This window comes from Hevea brasiliensis, chromosome 9 (assembly GCF_030052815.1).
Source record: "Hevea brasiliensis isolate MT/VB/25A 57/8 chromosome 9, ASM3005281v1, whole genome shotgun sequence".
NCBI classification, from domain to species: Eukaryota; Viridiplantae; Streptophyta; class Magnoliopsida; order Malpighiales; family Euphorbiaceae; genus Hevea; species Hevea brasiliensis.
In genome coordinates, this window is record NC_079501.1 from 4,695,342 (window position 1) to 4,715,759 (window position 20,418).

The following is a 20,418-nucleotide window of genomic DNA, read 5'->3' on the forward strand; positions in this document are numbered from 1 at the left end:
AAAATCCCCAAGAAATTATAGTGGCTGAGGTTACTCCTTAGTCCTGAAATGTTGTTTCTGGTGTTTTAGGTCTCACCGAAACTCCCTTTCGCTTCTCTCTACTTGCTTCTATTGCTTCCTTTACTTCTCTCTATAAACTCCTCTTGATTTTCCTTTTTCCTTGTGTCTTCGTTATTCCAATCCACCATTGCTGGAACTATTAGTTCTCATCTGAGTCTCCGGTGAGTACAGTACGTGCATGATCGGAGACTCCATCCTTGCTTCTACAGTTGTAATCCACCATGGCTTTACCGGAAGGTACTTTTTCTTGCATTTCTAGGGCTTTTCTGCTCTATAACTCTCCATTTGGTTGCCAAGAAAATTTGATTATGAAATCTGATTTCCACTCTGCCAAATTCACTTTGCAACTTGGCTTCGTTCACCTCTCGCAGCTGCCTTATTTGCTCTTTATTTCTTTAACTAGTGATATGAAAATTTTGGATTTGAATTTTTTGTCAATGTTTCTCGGTAACCAAGGAGAGGATTTGGGATTTGAAAAGTTGTAATGTATTGGTGAATTTGGAAGGTGGATATATACAAGTACTTGTTGATTACTGATTCAAGTTTATTTTCTTTTCTTTTCTTTTTCCTTTCTAAAGGATTTGGCATCTACGCGTTCGTTTTGGTGAGGATTCTGAATAAAGGAATTTACTTTTAGTTCTTTTGGAGAAGTGTTTCTTTGTCTGTCTCTCCCTCTCTGTTCTGGTGGATTCTTAAAGGATTTATATTCAATTTAAATACAGTCTATAATTACTTTGCCAATACACATTTTATGTGAACTGGCATTTCTAATTGTTCAATACGGATCTCTATCGATTGTTGTGGCTTTTTTTTTTTTTCTGTCCTTTTGCAGTAGTATTCACTTACCAGGAATTTTGGAGTTCAAAAACAACGGCTTTATTTGTAGTATTCCATATTGCAAGAAATGAAAGGAGGTTTCTGTTTTATCCATTGCTTGTTAGAGAGGATTTGAAGCAGCGCTAGCTGCCGAGGTCCAGTAATGGACACATACTCCTCCGGAGAAGACTTGGTTGTCAAGGTAGATTTTCCCCCCTTTTTTGCTTTTAAAATTTTCAATTACTCTGTGTTTTGAAAATTGTAGAAAAATAAATGTTGAAGTATCTGAATTATGAAGTTACGTTAATAATAGACAAGAAAACCTTACACAATTACCAAGCAACGTGAACGATGGACAGAGGAGGAGCACAATAGGTTCCTAGAGGCCTTGAAGCTCTATGGTCGAGCGTGGCAGCGCATAGAAGGTTATCATTTGCAATGACTTTTTGACTTCTCTTTCCTTGTTGTTTTGTTTCAGTTATTAATAATGTTCTAACTTATTTTTTTTAATTATAATTTAAATTTTAATTTTAATTCATGGTCTAATTATATAATTAATGTAAGGTAATGATTTGGCTAATCCTGCTAGGAATGCCAATAAATGTTATTTATTTACTCTTAATTGGACATCTGTCTCTTCTCTTCCTTGCGTTTCTTTCTTGGTGGTGCGCAGAACATATAGGAACAAAGACTGCTGTGCAGATCAGGAGTCATGCACAGAAGTTCTTTTCGAAGGTCTGTCAACACCTTTTGGCCTGAGTCTTATATTTCTGCTTTGTCTTGGAATCATGAAATTTAATGATCCTGCAATGGTATTAAACTGTTGACTGTTTTCTTTTTTTATGTATGGTGTAATTCTGTTGATTTAGTTATTTTTCATTGATGGTGTCTGTTTTTTTGTTGTTTTCTGATATGTATGATGTGCAAAAAAACACAGGCGTGCACACTGGACTTAAAAGATTGTTAAGAGCTTGGCGATGGTAGAACACTGTTTTCTTGTAGCCTTTGACTTAATTTAACTAATAATTGACAACTCAAGCTCCCAGGAGCAATTTTATATTTTTCATTTTCATATGTTTGGCCTTTTCTATTGTCTGTATGGCCTTTTCATATGTTAACTTAGGTTTGGGACTGAAGTAAGTTGATCTTGAGGTAGTACAAGGGTTATTTAGGCTTATGACTAAACCTAGATCCAAGGTTCTAAAATAACGAGCAATTGAGTTTATATGCAATAACTTGTGAAGGTTGGGTCTTTTGTATATTTAGTGGTTCTGAAATTTTCTGATGCTCTCTAGTCTTATCCACCTTCAGCCTTGGAATGTCATTCTTGCCAACATGTAATTGTACCACCACGAGTAGTGGGATTTAATCTCGTATGATTTCTGGGGCCCCACAAGAAGCCATGATGCTGTTATATCCTTATGATATGGGATGATTGGCATGACATCATTTGTATATCTAAAGCTTCTTCCACTGTAACTTTGAACTGCTTATAGAAGTGACTAATGGTAACAAGGACATATGTGGTCCTTTCAGTTCTTGAGATATGTTTGGCTCATCTGGCATACCATAAAAATTTTGATCAAAGTCCTTTGGTTAATGAACATTCATCTTATCGAAGGTGACAAACTTTTGAGAAAAAAGTTCTTATGGAGTTTGGAAGGGAGTCTACTTTTTTCCTTGGTTATAATAAAGAAGTTAGTCATATATATATATATAGATAGGTAACTTGGGAAACTACAGTGGTGTATGGTAGTTTAGTGATCATTTGGCACTGGGACCTGATAATCCATATCTTAGTTTACTGACCATTCTTTCTTATTGGAGATGTCAGTTCAATGAAGATAGCAAACCTGCCAAGCAAATTTTCCAACTTTGATGTGTGCAACCAGCTAAGGTGAGCTTGTTCAAGTAACTGCCTAATTAGGTTTTGGCTGTGCCTTGTGGCTCACTTAGGATCTAGCCAGGGTCTTCTTGCTCTATAAGTTGACATGACTTCCTGCATCTTATTAGGATGGATGACCAATGTTGTCATTCTCTTCTTTTTGAGTTTATTTGAAGTTCATTGATGGTTACCTGCCCAACTTCCTTGAAGGTCAAAGGTGTGGGTATAATCTCTTAGTTATTGGCAGTTATCATTTGCATTAATTACTTCCAATAAGCTGTTTATTGATTTTTTTTTCCTCAAAACATAAATACAAGTATTCTCAAGATTCCAACCAAACACATTTTCCTATTTTAAATCACAATGTGAAAAGAGAGGAATATCCTAAGCCAGCAAGTTTTTGTAAATACATTATCTCCTTAAGCTTAGCAATATTTTTCTCACTTGTTCTTGTGATCCTTCTCAGTTTTTAACAGGATATTTATTTTGCTTACTTGAGTTTTCTTTGCCATAAAACCAGCTTCTGCTAGACATAGGATTGGATTAGGCTCTTTTTTAGGCAAAGTAAGTCTAGGAAAGTTGGTCAGTGCCTGCTAGAGTTTCTGAAGTATGGTCACTCTATGGATTGTTGTACCAGCATTGTTACTTTGCTAATGTTGTAATAAAATCAGTATGATCTTAATATTAAGAAATATAACACTAAATCCTCCTGTAGTCTGGATTTGCGTGAAATAAATTCCCTTCAATCTGATGCAAATTTTTTCAATTTTGACACCAGATGAAGGGAAGGATTGTTTGATCTAAAGGCTGCACAAGATGTAAAAGGGACCATTTTGGTGCTCAGATGCTCAGAAAAATTGCCTACTTAGATAATTTTTCTAGGCAAATTTCAAATTGGGAAGTCATTTTCCATACCATTGCAAACTTATAAAAAATGGAAATAATCTACAAGGATAATATATTGGCATGAACTTTTTAGTGCATCAATAATGTGTTGATCATCTTCAGCCATCACTGGCCATTGGATTGTTGTCAATCACCAACAACCACCATTCCCGCCAAGCCCCCACCCCCAATATCCCTTTTTCTGTTTCTTTTTTTTTCTCTGATGTTCAACTAAAAATAGAAAAATATGAAGTCTTTGTAGATCCAAGCATCTTCAGTCTTATTTATTCAAAGAAAATTAATATTTCCAAATTTACTCAAAATTTGAAAAAATCATTTTCAACTATTTTTTAGTTTTGCAATCAAACAATCTCTTTTCCAAAACAAGTTATTTTTTGTGAAACAGTAGGAACCTAAATCTTAGTAGCACACAACCTGAAAGTAAACCAGCATGTTTCTAAAGTAGATGAAAATTAATCAAATGGCATCATATTGTTTGAATTAGGCACATGTATGATGCATAATGTTTTCTATACCAAATTTGTTCTGTTGAACGCCATATGATAATCAAAATCGTAATTTGAGTACAACGACATCAAGACTACATTTGAATGCATATGCATCAATAAATATTCTCTACATGATCATGTTATAACTAATTATGATATGGATGTTTCATTTTCTGTAATGGTAATTATTATAATCAGGAGTAACCAACCAGGTCTGCATAGAGGATAAAAGTTGAGAATGAAATGGAAGCTTCATTTAAGCTAATTAACTGAATGCTAACAACCATCAGAACGAAGATACATGGAAAGTGCAGGTCTTTCCAAACTGATTTGACTTTTTATGCCTAGTGACACAAACACATTGGTAAATTATTCTATCTGCTTCTGGTTAATCTACAGAGGTTCTGGTTTGTCCTTTGCTGTCAGAATATTACAGGACTCTGTAGCTCTTTCTCAGTGTCCTTTTATCTTGATTTGAATCACAATGTCTTTTCTCCATTTTGGTAATAAGGGGGGCTGGTTTGGCCAAGGAGTCAAGCTGACTGCTTGCCCAAACCGGCCCAGCCCCCCCCTCCCCTTTTTTTTTTGTTTTACTAACAGAAGAGAATATGCAAATTTGATATTTTTTTTCCTTTTAATGAGTTTCCACTTAAGTTAGACTTGCAATGAATTTGGCTAAAAAGGAATGGAAGAGAATAAGAATGTTAGAAAATCACACTTTCATAATTTTTTATTTTAGTCTACTACATATTGAAGATGATTTGGTGAGCACTAAGTTTAGGAAATTTAAATGTGTGAAGATGCTGTTTAATGAATAAAAGCGCATTTTACAAAGAAGAAGACCTATGCATCATGCAGAATCAGAACCAAAACTTTTACAAATGTATGGGTAAATATCTACTTGTGGCAATTCCACTGGTGGCCACCAACTTTGTTTTTGGAGGAGTGTATTTATGAATTAATGCATAAGATGCTTTGTAATGAGCATAAAGAAACCTTAGCTATATGGTTTTCAATGCTCTCCCTCTCTCCCACCCCTTTGTGTTTGTGTGGGGGGGGAGGGGGCGGGGGGGTGTTGGGGGGTTGGTGGGTGGGGGTGGGAGATGTGGGCTTTTGTTTTTTTGCACTAATTTGAAATTTGCAAGGGAATGCTATATGAACAAGCATGGAAGATCTTTATTAATTTTCCTTTTTCTGTTATTTGTTAGAGGACCTAACACTCTGAACATCATTTCTTTCTAGTCGCATCTTCTGTATTTTTGGAAAGAGGAAAAGATATAAAAGATTCCTTTTTTCTTCTTTGGTCCTTATCAGTGAATAATGGTTTTTGTTCGTTATCATGATGATTTTTAACTTGGGTGCCAGAGAGAATGCTTTACATTGCCAAGAGCATACTGGTTTTTCTAGTGTTAAATTCTTATCCTGTGATTTCCATCCCATATCAATAATTATGGAAATAAGTTAGAAAGGCAGCTTGTGTCAGTTTATGAGGTGATGGATTCTAGGCCAAGTGGCGTGATTGACTTATAATGTGGAAAAAGTTTCTGCTGAAATTTAGTGTAGCTGATCTAGCCAAAGACCAATTTCAGTAATATACCTGTCCAAATTTTTGGGCTGTCCATGGATCTTCCTTTCCAAGAGTTAAACCACTAGTTTCCTAACATACACTTGAAACTTCACGCCTACGGCTGTCACACTCTCTTGGAGGCCTTCTGAGGAGATATTTTTCTAATTTCTTAAAGAAGTAAATCAATATCAACTTCCTACAATCATTCTCTCTTCATCTTGACGTTCCTTAGATTGGTCCACAAGGTGATTTATGAAGGGTGTTCCTGTGTGTACATTTGAGGACGAGTCTTGGTGCAAGTGCAACAATAAGGTTACTTGGTTAACCTTGCATTCAAGGTTTAAACCACAAAATTCTTAATTCTTTCTAATTGTCATAGAATGAATGAAAAGCATAAAATGAAAGGAGGATTAGATCTCATGGTATATTATCTGCTAATATATACTTTATAGTTGTTTTTGACGTGCTTAAGTATGGCAGTCATGATACTTGATTCTTTCAGAACCAGAACAATATCCTGTTTCCTTTTTGCAGACAACATAGAAGTTGTATCACCATTTAAGTTATATTTCTTCCATCAAATTTGGTTTAGATATTGTTGATATTGGGGCCTTGGAACCGATTTGTGTTAGAATTTCTTCTCTAGATGATACTAACAAATATTTCACTTGCAGTTAGAGAAGGAGGCTGTTGCTAAAGGTGTTCCAATAGGACAAGCTATTGACATAGACATTCCACCTCCACGTCCTAAGAGAAAACCAAGCAATCCTTATCCTCGTAAGACAGGTGTGGGTCCTACACCATTACAGCTGGCAGTGAAGGATGGAAAGCTTTTAAATTCAGTTAAACAAGCATTGGACTTGGAGAAAGAACCACTTCCTGAGGTGAAGAACTCTTCCATTTTCCTCTTTATTCATTTAACTGATCTTATTTCCTTGTTATCAATTTTTTTTTCCAACCGTATTCATTCAGAAACCCAATGGAGATGAGAGGCAAACAAATTCAAAAGAAAACCTGGATGACAATTGCTCAGAAGTCTTTAACATTCTCCAAGCAGTTCACTGTCCCTCTGTGTCCTCAGTGAACAAGAGTTCTGTACCTGCAGTTGAGGCACTAAAAAACTCGTGCTCTTTTCGGGAGTTTGTACCTACGCTGAAGGAGGTAAATCAAGATGCAAATAATGGATCTAATGTCACTACTGAACTTCAAGGAAATCAGAAGCTGGATAAGCCTGATGCCAAGCAGACAGTTCAGGATAATGGCACTAATAAAGCTGCAACATTGGAATCCTGTCCTTTTAATGAGAAATTATTTCAGGGAAAGAAATCAAATGAATTTAACAACACCTTTCCAACAGATGAGATGGAAGCCATGCAGAATTATCCAAGGCATGTCCCTGTGCATGTTCTAGATGGGAGCTTGGGAACATGCATGCAAACTCCTCCATCAGACGTGTCATTCCAGGAACCAACCGGAGAAGTTCATGGGCATCCCAATCTGTACTTACATCCAGCTCCATCTACTACTACTGAACATCAAAGTAATGTGCCAATATCTTCTACTCATCAGTCATTTCAGACATATCCTCCTCCCATTACTCCAACTCACCATAATCAAGATGACTATAGATCATTTCTCCACATATCCTCCACATTTTCAAGTCTTATTGTATCTACACTGCTACAAAATCCAGCGGCCCATGCTGCAGCAAGCTTTGCAGCTACCTTCTGGCCCTATGCTAATGTGGAAAGTTCTGCAGATTCTCTACCTTGTGCTCAAGGTGGGTTTCCATCAAGGCAAATGAACTTTGCTCCCAGTATGGCTGCTATTGCTGCTGCTACTGTGGCAGCAGCAACTGCATGGTGGGCAGCTCATGGACTACTTCCTTTATGCGCTCCTCTTCATGCTTCCTTTACATGCCCTCCTCCTGCAACTGCAGTTCCATCAATGGATGCTGGCCAAGTTCCTGCAGGCAAGACAGAAAGAAAGGAAACTACTCTCGAAAATCCACCTTTGCAAGATCAGCAATTGGATCTTGAACACTCAGAAGCTTTGCAATCTCAAAATTCAGCCTCTAAAGATAGTGGATGCACGAAGCAAAATATTGTATCAAAAGCTACTGACCGTGAAATGGCTGCAACAGCACCTGAGATCCATGACTTAAGCAAACTGAAAAACAGAAAACAGGTTGACCGTTCTTCGTGTGGTTCGAACACATCTTCTAGTGGTGAAGTAGAGACAGACGCATTAGAGAAGCTTGAGAAAGACGAGGAAGAGTCAAACGAAGCTGATACAAATCATCCAGCTACCAAGTCTAGTAGCCGTCGAAGTAGAAGTAGTAGCAACATGAGTGATTCATGGAAGGAGGTTTCTGAAGAGGTAAATATTTTTCTGTCTTTGAGATATGGCTTATGATTTTCTTAGCAGGGTATGTTCACTGAATGGAGATTAGATTTGTGAATGTTGATGAAGATTCATTTGATGGTGAATTTCAAATTCCTACCATAAGGGTACGATGCAATTTGAACTGATAATTCAAACACAAATTCTGGGATTTCAAATCTTCCACTCAAATGCAGCCTGATAGAAAACTTTAATCACATTGTTTGTCCCAGAAAAGTAGAGCTTATGATTTTGTCTCTGTATTTACTTCACTCTTTTGTTACTAATGGACCAGGGACGAATGGCTTTTCAAGCTCTCTTCTCCATGGAGGTATTGCCGCAAAGCTTCTTTCTACCGCATGATCTGAAGATTGAGGCACACCAGAAGGATATTGTTGAAGATAAGCAGAACACAGATGAGAAAGATGGAAATGCATTGCTGTTGAATCTCAACAGCAAGACGTGGGAATGTTGTATTAGCCAACATGAAGTGGAGAAAAATGTATTGCCTAGATGTGAATACAGTGGGGAGGATGGGCTGCTGACAATTGGGCTTGGACATGGAAAGATAAAGGCTCATCGAACGGGATTTAAACCCTACAAAAGATGTTCAGCGGAGGCCAAGGAAAACAGGGCGGTGGCCATCAGCAGCCAAGGTGAGGAGAAAAGCCCCAAAAGGATACGCATGGAAGGGCAAGCTTCAGTTTGATATCGCATGCTTAAACAAAGAAACCTTTGTTTCTGCATGTAATTTATTATTTCCCCCTTTATCTATTTTCCTTTCCTGTTTAAATTAGATTATCTGCTGATCGCGAGACTTGTCGTGCAAGTGTGTGTATCATACGTCTACATTTGCTTATTTACTTTCTTGAACCATGCAACTGCAGTTAAAAAACTCCAATTTGAATAGACCTAGATAAGAATCATCAAGTATTGAATGGGCCCTGATTATATGGCCCTTTTCATCCAAAGGTAGTGTTTATTTACACCTGTGTACTGTATTTTCTAAATTCTCTCGTGTCACACTTGGGCTTGTTGGGGACTAATGCTGATGCGAAGAGATGGAATTTAACCTTGCGCTCAAGTATCTTCTTCTGATTGTTGTATTTGTCTTATAGATGCAGGTGCTTCTGGAACTTGATCATAACATTGCAGCATATAGTTTTGAAATATAATTTTGTTGTCAGATACTATTACTTTCCACTTGATACTAGTAGCAGGCCAAGGACATGAAAGCCTCTTCGTTACTACAAACAATTGAGCAAGGGACATGTAAGCCTCGTCATTACTACATACATTTGAGTGCCCAAATACTTCAACTTCTCCTCTCATTAGAGGTAAAAGGATAGGAAGAATCATATGGATTTGTAAACTGCCATATAAAAAGGATTTTATAGGTTACGCTGAGCATTCATATTTACTGTTCTTTGTAGTTTATTTACAAAAAAAAAAAAAAAAAAAAAAATCCTTCACACAGATGTCATCTTCTCCGGATGCCAAGGGTCAAACATATATATCTGTACGTTCAATCTTAGCATCCCCTAATCATGTCAAATGATTATTGTGAATCCACTTCAACATGCTAAGTTCAAAAATGCATGCCAAATCTGACTTTGATTTCCAGGGACTATCGTATCAGCAATTGAAGAAAGTCTTTTCTTAAAATACCTGTACACCGTCTGTATACTTGGAAGAAGAGGTGGGGGATTTGTATAGAAAATGACCCCTACGTTAGAAGTGAGACTGATGGGACTGCAAGTTGATTATGTAGCTTTGTATTCGTTTCTTATTGGCAGGAGTTAATAGAAATGGAGCGTTCAAAGGTAGAGATGATGCTTCTTCTGTAACAAAAGAAAGTAGAAGCATTGCTTTGGAGTATGAAAATGCAGCGCGACCCTTGTTCTCCTTATATACTCGTCTACCTGGAAGGAGGCAAGAGCCAGCAAAGCATTAATTATTTGTACCACAAACTTGAACATTCTTGCAGCATATAATTGTATCACTCACAGCACCACTTATCCCAACAGCTAGTCTTTTGGAAAACTATTTCCATTGCATCAGGCATCTCAGCAGCAGTTGCAACCAATTCGACAGATATTTTGACTAAATTGCAAACCGGTAAGGCAAACATCACAAGGAAGCATTGATATACGACCTAACCATCCTTATCTAGAATGTGATGTGATTACTTCTCCGTCGGATCATATGCAGCAAGAACTTCTTGCTTTGCCCACTCGCAGGCAGATCTTCGGCCTGCTAAAATCCATTCAATCTCTTACGCCACCCTGAACAAAATTAGATTCATTAGCTGAACTGCTTTCAGGTAATTCACTTCCAGCAGTTGAGGCCAGCCAGAAGCTGCAAATTTGAAGAGCTTTCTTCCATATGTCCAAAACACTCATTTGCAGAGAGAAGCACAGTGGGAAAGATGGATTTTTTTTTTTTTTTATTTAATGGTATTTAAGACATTTCAAGTTTTTTATGTGTTAAATAAAAAATGTAATTAGAAAATTGAGCATTAAAAGAAAAGAAAGATTTTTTTATTTATTAAATTAATATTAATGAAATTTTATACTATAAATTAAAATTTAAAAATAACGTTATTATAATGTCATAAATCATTTCATCTCCCCATTCATTCGGACCTGAAATTCTATTGGACCTATTGAACCGTTCTTGAACCTGAATGGTTCTAAAGTGGCCTCATATGGTCCGATTCAGGGTCTAACCGGACCGTCGCCGCTAGATACACTGAGGCTTGAGTCTTCTCCAGGTCAGAGTTGCTAAGATTTTGCCACGTAACCCACGTGATTTCAAGTTTTAAACATCCCAACACCGAGAGAGGCTTATTGTCTGGAGACGAGAATCAAGCAAAACCCAAAGCTGAATAGGCCAGGTGTCAGTAGGAAGTGAGAAGAGAAGCGGGTAGAAGCATTCCACGCGTGGAATTGGCGAAATCAGATTTTTTAAGGTAACATTTGGATCTGACATTCCGTAATTCTGAAACTAGTTACATAATTACATATCTACTCTTTAGATTACCAAAGCTCGGAAGTCGAAACCAACCCATGCAATGCAAATGCAAATGCAAATATCTAGGTTTTATTATTATTATTCTATAGCCTATGTAAAGAGATCAAAACCCTTATTTGGTCTTGAACCCTGTGCGCCTAAGCCATTGAAACTGGAATTGAAAGCCTCAAACTCTCGGAAAAATACCCAAATACTTGCTCCAAAGCACTCTCCTCTATATATGTGGTACCATTTGTAGCCCATTCCACAGACCAATCTTCTCATGTTTCCCCAACTTCTATGCCGCGTCCATCATCTGGGTCTAACGATTTTTGTGCCTTTCATATACATGTATCTCTACACTCTGTTCTACTGATTCAGTGGTTCTTGCTGCTGCTTTATAAAATAGTAATATAATGTATTGCAAGTTAAAGGTCATGAATGTAGGTTTATTGAACTTATTCCTACATTCACTACATTTCTGTTAATTCTTTCTCTTCCAAATATTCTCTGCAGTCATAGTCAACCCTTTCACAAGCGATGGTACCTCTGATCTTGACTTCCTTTATTCTCTTCACACTGCTTTTTCAATCACCCATTTCCCATTCTGTTCAGCAGCAGCATCAACGGACATTTTTGCTTCCAAATCAGTGTGATGAGAAATGTGGAAAGTTGCATATCCCATTCCCATTTTATTTGAACAGTTCCTGTGCCTCAGTTTCCACCGCTTTCCATCTCTCTTGCTCCAGCTCCTCTACCCTTTACCTCAACATTGCCTCTCAAAGCTATGAAGTTGTTGAATTTGTCTCTGATGGTATTTTAGTGGGCTTTCCGGGTAGCTCTATTTGTCGCCAATATAATGATTTGAATTCTTTTGGTTTCAGTGGAAATGGCCATTTTGGTATATCGGTGGACAACGTTATTGGCTTGTATGATTGTGAAGATTCTTCTTTGTGCAAGGCAGATTGTGAAACGATTGACTTGCCTGGCTGTGATGGCAACTCCAATGCCTCTCCTGCCTGCTGTTATCCACTTTCTGACCATAGTGCATGGGATTTAGGAGATGGTTTTTCAGTGTTTTCCAAGTTTGGATGCAGGGGATACTCTTCTTGGGCTATTTCTCGTGGTTCTAACACTGGAAAACGTGGGGTTAAATTGGAATGGGCGATTCCAGGTGGGAATTCTTCCAAGAAAGCTTGTGCCATCAATTCAAACACTGTCAATGCCACCACAGTTAAAGGAGGGTTTAGGTGCAAATGTCAGGACGGGTTTGTTGGTGATGGATTTGCCAGTGGCGTGGGTTGTTTAAAATGTAAGTAGCTATTCACAGTATATATCTCGGTTCAGGTCAAGCTCTTCTTTTGCATGTTTGGTAGAACCTATTCACTTTGATTTGGTCAAGGTTTTTTAGTTATATGCTTGGCAGTGTTCTTTGAAGTTTGAAGAGAATTACTTTCAATCTAGATATGGGGAAAAAAAAAAAACAAGAATTTCCGATTTGGTTAATACTAAGCTTGGATTTAGTGTACCAATAATAACAAATTGAGAGCTAAATTAATTTCTAGCAAATGGGAATTGGATTAATTGGTTCATATTGTTCAATCTAAAAAGGACAGCCACTGGGTTGGCCTTGGTATATTTAATTGGATAGCTTTATATACTTGAAAGTAGGAATTATTATAGAATCTTAATCTTTTTCTTGGACAGCCTGCATCAAGAATGGAGTGGAAGCAAATGGCACTCAGTGCTACACAAAAAGACATAGCGGAAAAACAGTTTCCATTCTAGCTGGTATGTGAATGACATATATAGTCATCTGTGACATAAGTTTGCATCTGCTTCTGGTTGCTGCCAAAAAAAAAAAAAAATGATGATCCTTAATCTGCAGGAGTTGTTGGCCCCGTATTCATTATTGCCTCCTTAATTGCGCTGTTTTGTCTGTTGAAACGGCCTGGTAAGTCCGGTGCATATGACCCTGACCAGTCACATTTTCATAGCACCATCTCATTCAGGAAAGCTTGTAGGACTCGATTATTCACTTACCAAGAGCTGGAGGAAGCCACTAAAGGATTTGAAGATTGTCAGAAACTTGTGCATGGTAGGAATGGAACCATATATGCAGGGGTCCTTGGAGATGGTTCACATGTAGCTGTGCACAAGGTACAGTGCCAAGATCAAAGAGATCTAATGCAGGTCCTATCCAGGATTGAGGTTTTATCTGCAGTTTCACACAGGAATATGGCACGTCTCCTTGGATGTTGTATCGACTCTGGCTACACTCCACTGGTGGTCCATGAGTATCCTGCAAATGGTACCCTTGAGGAACATTTGCACCAAAGTAGAGGACTAGAAAAAATGGGCCTTGATTGGTACAAGAGAATGAACATTGCCGCTGAAATTGCATGTGTCTTAGCCTTCCTGCAGTATGAAATATTTCCTCCTATCTTTCATCATAATATCAAATCCGGCTGCATATTTTTAGATGAAGATCAGTCGGTTAGAATTGCAGGGTTCAGGCTACTTGAATCATCAAGCCTTACAAATGAATCTTATTCAAATAATAGAAGTGATGTTTCTGACTTTGGTGTGGTGCTGCTAGAGTTAATTACAGGTTCCAAGAACAAAGACCTCCCAGCTGCAGCATTGCAGAAAATCAGGAGTGGAAAGCTGGCAGAAATTGCGGATCCAGGTCTCTATTATCATGAGCAACCTCCATTTCGCAGAGAGCAAATAGAGATAGTTGCAGACATAGCTACCAGATGTCTGCTGTTCGGTGGAGATGGCAAAATTGGGATGGTAGAAGTTGCTAGGGAGCTTGTGCACATTACAAAAGAGAGCATTGATGGAAATGGTAGTAAGAGGGGACCTGCACTTGAAGAAACATTCTCAAATTCAAGCCTCCTTCAGATGATATCTATGTCTCCTGACTCTATATATGTGCCTTAAAATTGTTGTTTCTGATAATTGAACTATTTTATATTAATTACATAAAAATGCTCTACTCTTCGATTTGTCTTATGCCTTCTCTTACTTGGTTTACGTTAGTGTAGTGCGCAGAAATGGGAGCAATGAATTGGGGAATAAAATAAGGGGTTGGGTTGAGCTTGACAAGAGCCACTCACGGCCTATCATCACAATTGCTGAAACGTGCGGGCAACCGGAAAACGCGTTTATGACAGCTTCATATTTAACAAATTTCAGATTTTTTTTAAAAAAATATTTTTTATAAAAAAATATCCACCATATTCTTAATAAATTTACACCGACATAAAAAAAAATAAAGAAAAAATCAAGGGTGAAATTCAATTTTATTTTCTTTGGTTAACTTATTATTATTTTTATTTTTTATTCAATAATTTTTTTTTATTAAAAAGTCATAAAAGGCAAACATACAAGACAAAATGCAAAAGGATATTAAAACCTTCATTTCTTTAATATAATTATTTGGGGGAACAAATGCCAAAAAAAATTATTGAGGGGGAAAATGAAATTATTCTAATTTTATTAACATAATTAATTTTCCCTTCCCAATACTCCTCCTTATTAAAAGAAAAATAAAAATAAAAACCCAAGTTCTAACCACGTGTAATCAGGATAACTATGTTTGAATGTTGAACAAAATGGAAGGGGATGCCTTCCTAGTGTATGCTACGTTCGCTCCACATCAGACACGAGGCAGCTAATCCAAGATTTGACCCACAACCTTTCCCCCACTAGTATTCTAAAATTTCTCTATATATAGACACACCCATCGCAGGACTCGGATCATTGCCTCCCCTCCTTTTCATTCTAGTCTTCATACGTTACTTTCGTCAATCAATCAGGTATATAAGTTTTTTCTTTATTCTTTTATCCATTCAAGTTAAAGGTTCATGCTTTCGTAAATCGCATGGTAAAGTTTTAATCTTTTTCTTTTCTGGGTTTTCGTGCATAGGCACATGTCCCATCAGCTTTCACATGTTGTTCTAGTAAACTTGTATCTCTTTTGCAACTTTTGGTTCAATTTTCGCTTGGATTCAAAGCACTGCTTTTATGGATAATGTCAAAATGGCTTTGGTAGATTGTTTTATCGATGATAGATTTTTTTACCCAGAAAATCCCTTTAAATACGAAGTCATGCTAATTTTCAGGAGATTCCCTTTTTTTTCTGCTGTTTTAACATTTGATAACAAAGGCAGGTTCGAATTCTCAAATGTCTTTTCAAAAAATGATGTCTTTCATGTTGAAGGATCAGCATTTAAGTGATTAGCTATAATGATGCTTTGATTTTGGGACTTCGCTTAATGGCGATCCCTGATCTGCATTTTCTTGATTACTTTTGGTTCTACTTTATTCTTGTTTCAATTCTAATCTTTGTAAGTTTGCCTATTATGACACACTTGCCTCTAATTAAGCTCAAGCAAAGCTGAACTGATTAAATTTTTGTGAGTTCAATAATAAATTATCAAACTTCAGAGAGTTTTATTTCTTTTAGTTAAAGATGGCTGAAGAAACCAATGGAAGTGAAAATAGAAGTACACCCAGACTGAATGAGAGGATCCTTTCATCTATGTCGAAGAGAACTGTTGCTGCACATCCTTGGCATGATCTTGAGATTGGTAAGCAAATAGAAGAAGATCACATTTATGTTTTGTTTGTATTTACATCTGCTTACAAGAGATGAAACTAATATTGCCACAAAAAATAAATGTTGTTTGCAGGACCTGGAGCTCCTACCATCTTCAATGTTGTACGTCTTTCTCCACCTTTGCATGCTGATGAATGAGTTTAAACTGTTCATTTCAATGTAAAAAAGGGGGGACTTGGAAAGAACACATATTAGTTGATTGATCTTTTTTTTTTCTGACTTTCCACCAATATTTCTTTATCCAAGCAATATTTAGGGGAACTCTTCTAGATATTGGGGGAGTAATTTCTAAGTTTTTTTTTTTAAGCTGTCTGGTTGAATTAATTGGATTGTTTGCCTGTTAAATTAATTTTTCCAAACTGATGCAGGTTGTTGAGATAACAAAGGGAAGTAAGGTCAAATATGAACTAGACAAGAAGACAGGACTTATTAAGGTATGAACAATTAATATTATATCTATCAAACTTTAGAGTTTCTGGTCCCAGGCTGCAGAGTGAGGGTGTTCTCTGAGCTGTGTATAGAAGTGTACTTCATGTACAATTTAATTTCTCAAAGCCCCATTCTCTGTGTCTTTCTCAGCATTTTTCTCTTGTGCTCAAATACATAGGTTGATCGGATTTTGTACTCATCAGTGGTCTATCCTCATAACTACGGTTTCATACCTCGCACATTGTGTGAAGATAATGATCCCTTAGATGTATTGGTTCTCATGCAGGTGAGTTACATTTATTCAGTATAAGATTGAGTCTTGGATTGTGTACTTTGATTATGTTGCAATTTAGTCCTTTGATCCTACTTGCACTATGTGAGAGCTTTCATTTTGACATTGTGATCCGCCTGAATTGTGTATGTAAATAGGAGCCTGTCCTTCCTGGTTGCTTTCTACGAGCCAGGGCCATTGGACTTATGCCTATGATTGACCAGGTGAGGTGACTCCAGAATTCTAAATTAAAAGGAAGCAGCGTGACTTCTTTCCCTTATTTAGTGGTCTAACTACTTCTAATTCAGGGAGAGAAAGATGACAAAATCATTGCAGTTTGTGCTGATGATCCAGAGTACAAGCATTACACTGATATCAAACAGTTGGCTCCTCATCGCCTTTCTGAGATCCGTCGTTTCTTTGAAGATTGTATCCTTTTCACCCTTAAATTGGCCAGTTTTACTTTTCTCAAAATATTTTCGTTGAGTTGTGTTCACAATGTGTGGAATGCTGGTTTCTTAACATATTTACACAGACAAGAAAAATGAGAACAAAGAGGTTGCAGTTAATGAGTTCTTGCCTTCAAACCATGCTGTTGATGCCATCCAGTACTCCATGTAAGTTCCTCTTAAACAACCAAAAGGATCTGCAACCACCATTCCTTTTGAGTGGTTATTCCCCAATCTGATGCAGTTCCAGTTGGTTCTGAACTTATTAATTTTGCTTGCTGCAGGGACCTTTATGCTGAGTACATTCTGCACACGCTGAGGCGGTAGACAAAATCCAAGGCAATGCACGCAGGCTTCGTTCCACAATTTTTTGCCTCTGGGGATTTCTTTATTTTGAATAATTTGTTTAATCAATGATTGTTTAAGATTATATTTTAAATTTCATTTTTTGACTTCCTATAATCTAGATGATAATTGGTGCTTGTTTGTTTCAAACAATGCTGTGACAAGAGATTATCAATGATATTATTTTAATACAAAATGTTCTAGTTGTCACTCTTCATCTTGGAAAGTAGAAACTGCGAAAGTAGTTGTACATTCTATAATATGCAGAAGGGTTCAACTCTCATTGCGATGATAAACCAGTTAAGAATGTTTCAGATAGCAGATTGTAACACGCTAACAACAACACAGTAAACAAGGCAAAGCAGTTTTGATTATGAGAATATGTTGCAAGTTACAATGAATTACCCTTAAAAAGCCCCTGTTTTTTATCCAAATATATTTCTTATTGAATACCCTATTCGCTTATTTTCCGAAGAAGCTATTTATCAGTTTTATCATACATAAATTTTTTTTACAACTTGTGATTCTTGATCAGCAAGTTCCTTGATCTTGGTCACTTATATTCTGAAGAAGCTATTTATCAATTTTAAAACCAATACCTATGATATATGAATTTCGTATGAAACTTGTCATTCTTGATGAGTGAGTTCTGGAGGACGTCAAAACATCATAAATATCATGACCAGCAACTTTCTGTGGATGAACATGACTTATCAAGTTAACAGTTAATTGATCAAAATTACGAATGGGAACATATTTTGAGCTTAGAGGTGAGGATTGAAAAAATATTTAATATGCCTAGGGCCGTGAAATATTTTTGAATTTGGAGTTATTGATTTGCAGGCCTGTGCAGACTCCTTGAAATTTTTGTGAATAACTATAGCAGTAAGGGATAGATGGTCACCATTGCAATCAATGAAATTGAGATCATTTTCCCTTTCTTTGTTCGTCTTCTTTAGTCAAATAGGTCTATTTAGAATTGTTGCTGTATTTTGTTGTTACTGTTGATTATAAATATAAATATGTTGTTAAAAAAAAAAAACCACAATCTACCTATTTACTGATAAAATAAAAAACTGTTGTTAATCAAAATATTATTTATAGTTAAAACTACTTATTAATAATTATTCTTTATTTTATTTTTATTAATTTTTACAATTATATTCAATTTATATAATAAAACATATTTAATTTTAAAAACTTTACTTTCACAAAAAAATATTTATTATATTTATTTATAATATAATTTTTTTTTCATAAAAATTTTATTATAAATATTAATATATTTATAATATAATAAATATTTATCATATTTATTATAATATTTTTTATATTTATATTTATAATATTAAAATTTCTACTGACCATCTATGGATTTAAACGCATGCAATTAACACTCACCCTTTTTTAAAGGTAACCATTTACAGTACGTTCCTTAATACAAATCCATTAAGCAACAAAAGAAATTCAGCTCCACCAAAAGAAACTTTCCATTAGTCAATATTTACTCATTAAGGAGCACAGCCAAGTGCGTCAATTAAGCAATGAAAAGCCGTGAAGCAGAGAATAAGTAATGAAAAACTAAAAGTCCTGTAAACACATTGAAACTTCTCACCACTTAGCAGGCTAAAAAGACTCACACGGAAAAAGATATTGATGTCCCAAAATATGTCCAAGAGGGGGTAAATTGAACTCTAAAATAATTTTTCGGTTCTTGCTCAAAACCTTTGAAAAATTACAGTTTGGTTCAACTTAATTGTCTAATGTGAAATATAAACAATACAGCTCTATTGATAAGTTGATTCAAAATTGGGTAAACCAATTTTCTCAGTTTGCAGCAAGGTTAACAATAAACAGCATCGACTTTCATATCAGCAAAAGCACCTCAATCAGAAAGATAAAATGCATAAATGTAAAGAGTAAGGGTTGAGAAAATTGAACACTGAATTTTTATAATGGTTCGGCTCAACTAGCCTACATCCACTCTTTCAAAGATCCCACTTTGAGTCTTCACTTCACTATTCTTCTCTTTTGAAGGCAAGAGACAAAAGCCCTTTACAAATCTTCTCACCAAAGCTTTTACAAGTAGTTTCACACTTCTATCAAGTATTATCCCAAACACTTTTCACAATCAAACTTCAATAGGTGCTTAAATGACCTCTCATAAATGATAATAAAATGTTTAAAACTCACTCTCACTCAATACAACAAAATATATAAAGAAGAGATGAGTAGATAAGCCAACGATGAGCAATAAAAACACTTTGAGCACTTTGAATGAAAGATTTTATGATTTTGAACAGAGAGACTTTCATTTTGTGCAAAATAGTCAAGGGTAGGTGTATTTATAGCTTTGGAACATTTTTTACCGTTTGGGAACTCATTTGAACGTTACAATTACGAAATTCAAGAAAATAGCCGTTATTTTGTCTTTTTCTGCGATTTTGTGCAGAGTTGAAACAGTTAGCATACTGGAAAAAGTAACAAACCAGTTAGCATACCAAAACAAGTAGCAAACCAGTTAGCATACCAGTAAAACTTTTTTTCATAACTTTGAAAACTGTAGAACTTTACACCAAATTATAATCAAATACTTTTAGGCCATTGAACATATTTAAAAGAAAAACTTTTGAGGGATTGAAAATAAGTATCATTGACTTCTACTCCTCAATTCTTTTCACAAGCAATCCTAAAAGTTAAAACTAACTTTTATATTATATGTACCTTCAAATTTGATCTTCAATGCAGCTTTGGAAGGTAACATTTTCTTCTTCTATCTCTTTTGATTCGTCCTGTTATCTTAAAATGTCATCCTTTCTTCAAGAGCACGAATCCATCATGAAATCCTTGAGTCTTTTTCTTTATTCTTTGAGAAACACAATACTTAAAATAATGTTAGTTTGATTCTAGTTGAGTTTTGTTATCATCAAAATCTATGCTCCTTTTGAGCTTGTGGGGTCAACAGATATAAAAGCCCAACTCATTTAAAGTTTTCAAACACGTATTAAAGTGTATTTGAGGATATAATTGTAATTCAATTCACTAAAATAAATTTAAAAATATTATTATTTTTAAATTTTTATATAATAAAATCAACATGAAACCATCACTGTTAATAGTTGCAATGAAATTCTTGTATATACATCAATTCACGAATGACACTAGCCGAGAAAGAACTACG

The 20,418-nt window shown here is 36.0% G+C and overlaps 3 protein-coding genes across 9 annotated transcripts; all 3 read left to right on the forward strand.

Annotated features, from left to right (window-relative positions):
- Positions 1 to 9,075, forward strand: LOC110672610 (protein LATE ELONGATED HYPOCOTYL). Of its 5 annotated transcripts, none has more exons than XR_002498342.2 (8): positions 1 to 297; positions 639 to 664; positions 893 to 1,078; positions 1,190 to 1,301; positions 1,550 to 1,611; positions 6,397 to 6,606; positions 6,695 to 8,232; positions 8,400 to 8,441. XR_002498342.2 is itself a non-coding variant. In XM_021835427.2 (8 exons), exons 3-8 carry the CDS (start codon positions 1,040 to 1,042, stop codon positions 8,811 to 8,813), a joined length of 2,244 nt encoding a protein of 747 aa, XP_021691119.2. In that variant the 5' UTR covers positions 7 to 297; positions 639 to 664; positions 893 to 1,039; the 3' UTR covers positions 8,814 to 9,075. The 5 variants fall into 5 exon arrangements, 4 of the variants coding, with proteins under 4 accessions (XP_021691119.2, XP_021691125.2, XP_058008496.1 ...); XM_021835427.2 differs by having other exon boundaries at positions 7 to 297; positions 6,695 to 8,101; positions 8,400 to 9,075; XM_021835433.2 differs by lacking the exon at positions 639 to 664 and having other exon boundaries at positions 7 to 297; positions 6,695 to 8,101; positions 8,400 to 9,075.
- A 2,013-nt stretch (positions 9,076 to 11,088) lies between these two features.
- Positions 11,089 to 14,134, forward strand: LOC110672632 (probably inactive receptor-like protein kinase At2g46850). The gene is made up of 3 exons (XM_021835451.2): positions 11,089 to 12,428; positions 12,824 to 12,907; positions 13,005 to 14,134. The coding sequence occupies exons 1-3, from the start codon at positions 11,657 to 11,659 to the stop codon at positions 14,060 to 14,062; spliced, it is 1,914 nt and encodes a 637-aa protein (XP_021691143.2). The 5' UTR covers positions 11,089 to 11,656; the 3' UTR covers positions 14,063 to 14,134.
- Positions 14,135 to 14,783: 649 nt separating this feature from the next.
- On the forward strand, positions 14,784 to 17,433 carry LOC110672596 (soluble inorganic pyrophosphatase 1). Of its 3 annotated transcripts, none has more exons than XM_021835410.2 (9): positions 14,784 to 14,940; positions 15,591 to 15,714; positions 15,817 to 15,845; positions 16,112 to 16,177; positions 16,351 to 16,458; positions 16,602 to 16,667; positions 16,752 to 16,872; positions 16,979 to 17,060; positions 17,177 to 17,433. In XM_021835410.2, the coding sequence occupies exons 2-9, from the start codon at positions 15,597 to 15,599 to the stop codon at positions 17,217 to 17,219; spliced, it is 633 nt and encodes a 210-aa protein (XP_021691102.1). In that variant the 5' UTR covers positions 14,784 to 14,940; positions 15,591 to 15,596; the 3' UTR covers positions 17,220 to 17,433. The 3 variants fall into 3 exon arrangements, with proteins under 3 accessions (XP_021691102.1, XP_021691110.1, XP_058008498.1); XM_021835418.2 differs by having other exon boundaries at positions 14,785 to 14,940; positions 15,597 to 15,714; XM_058152515.1 differs by lacking the exon at positions 14,784 to 14,940 and adding an exon at positions 15,325 to 15,471.
- The last annotated feature ends 2,985 nt before the right edge of the window (positions 17,434 to 20,418 follow it).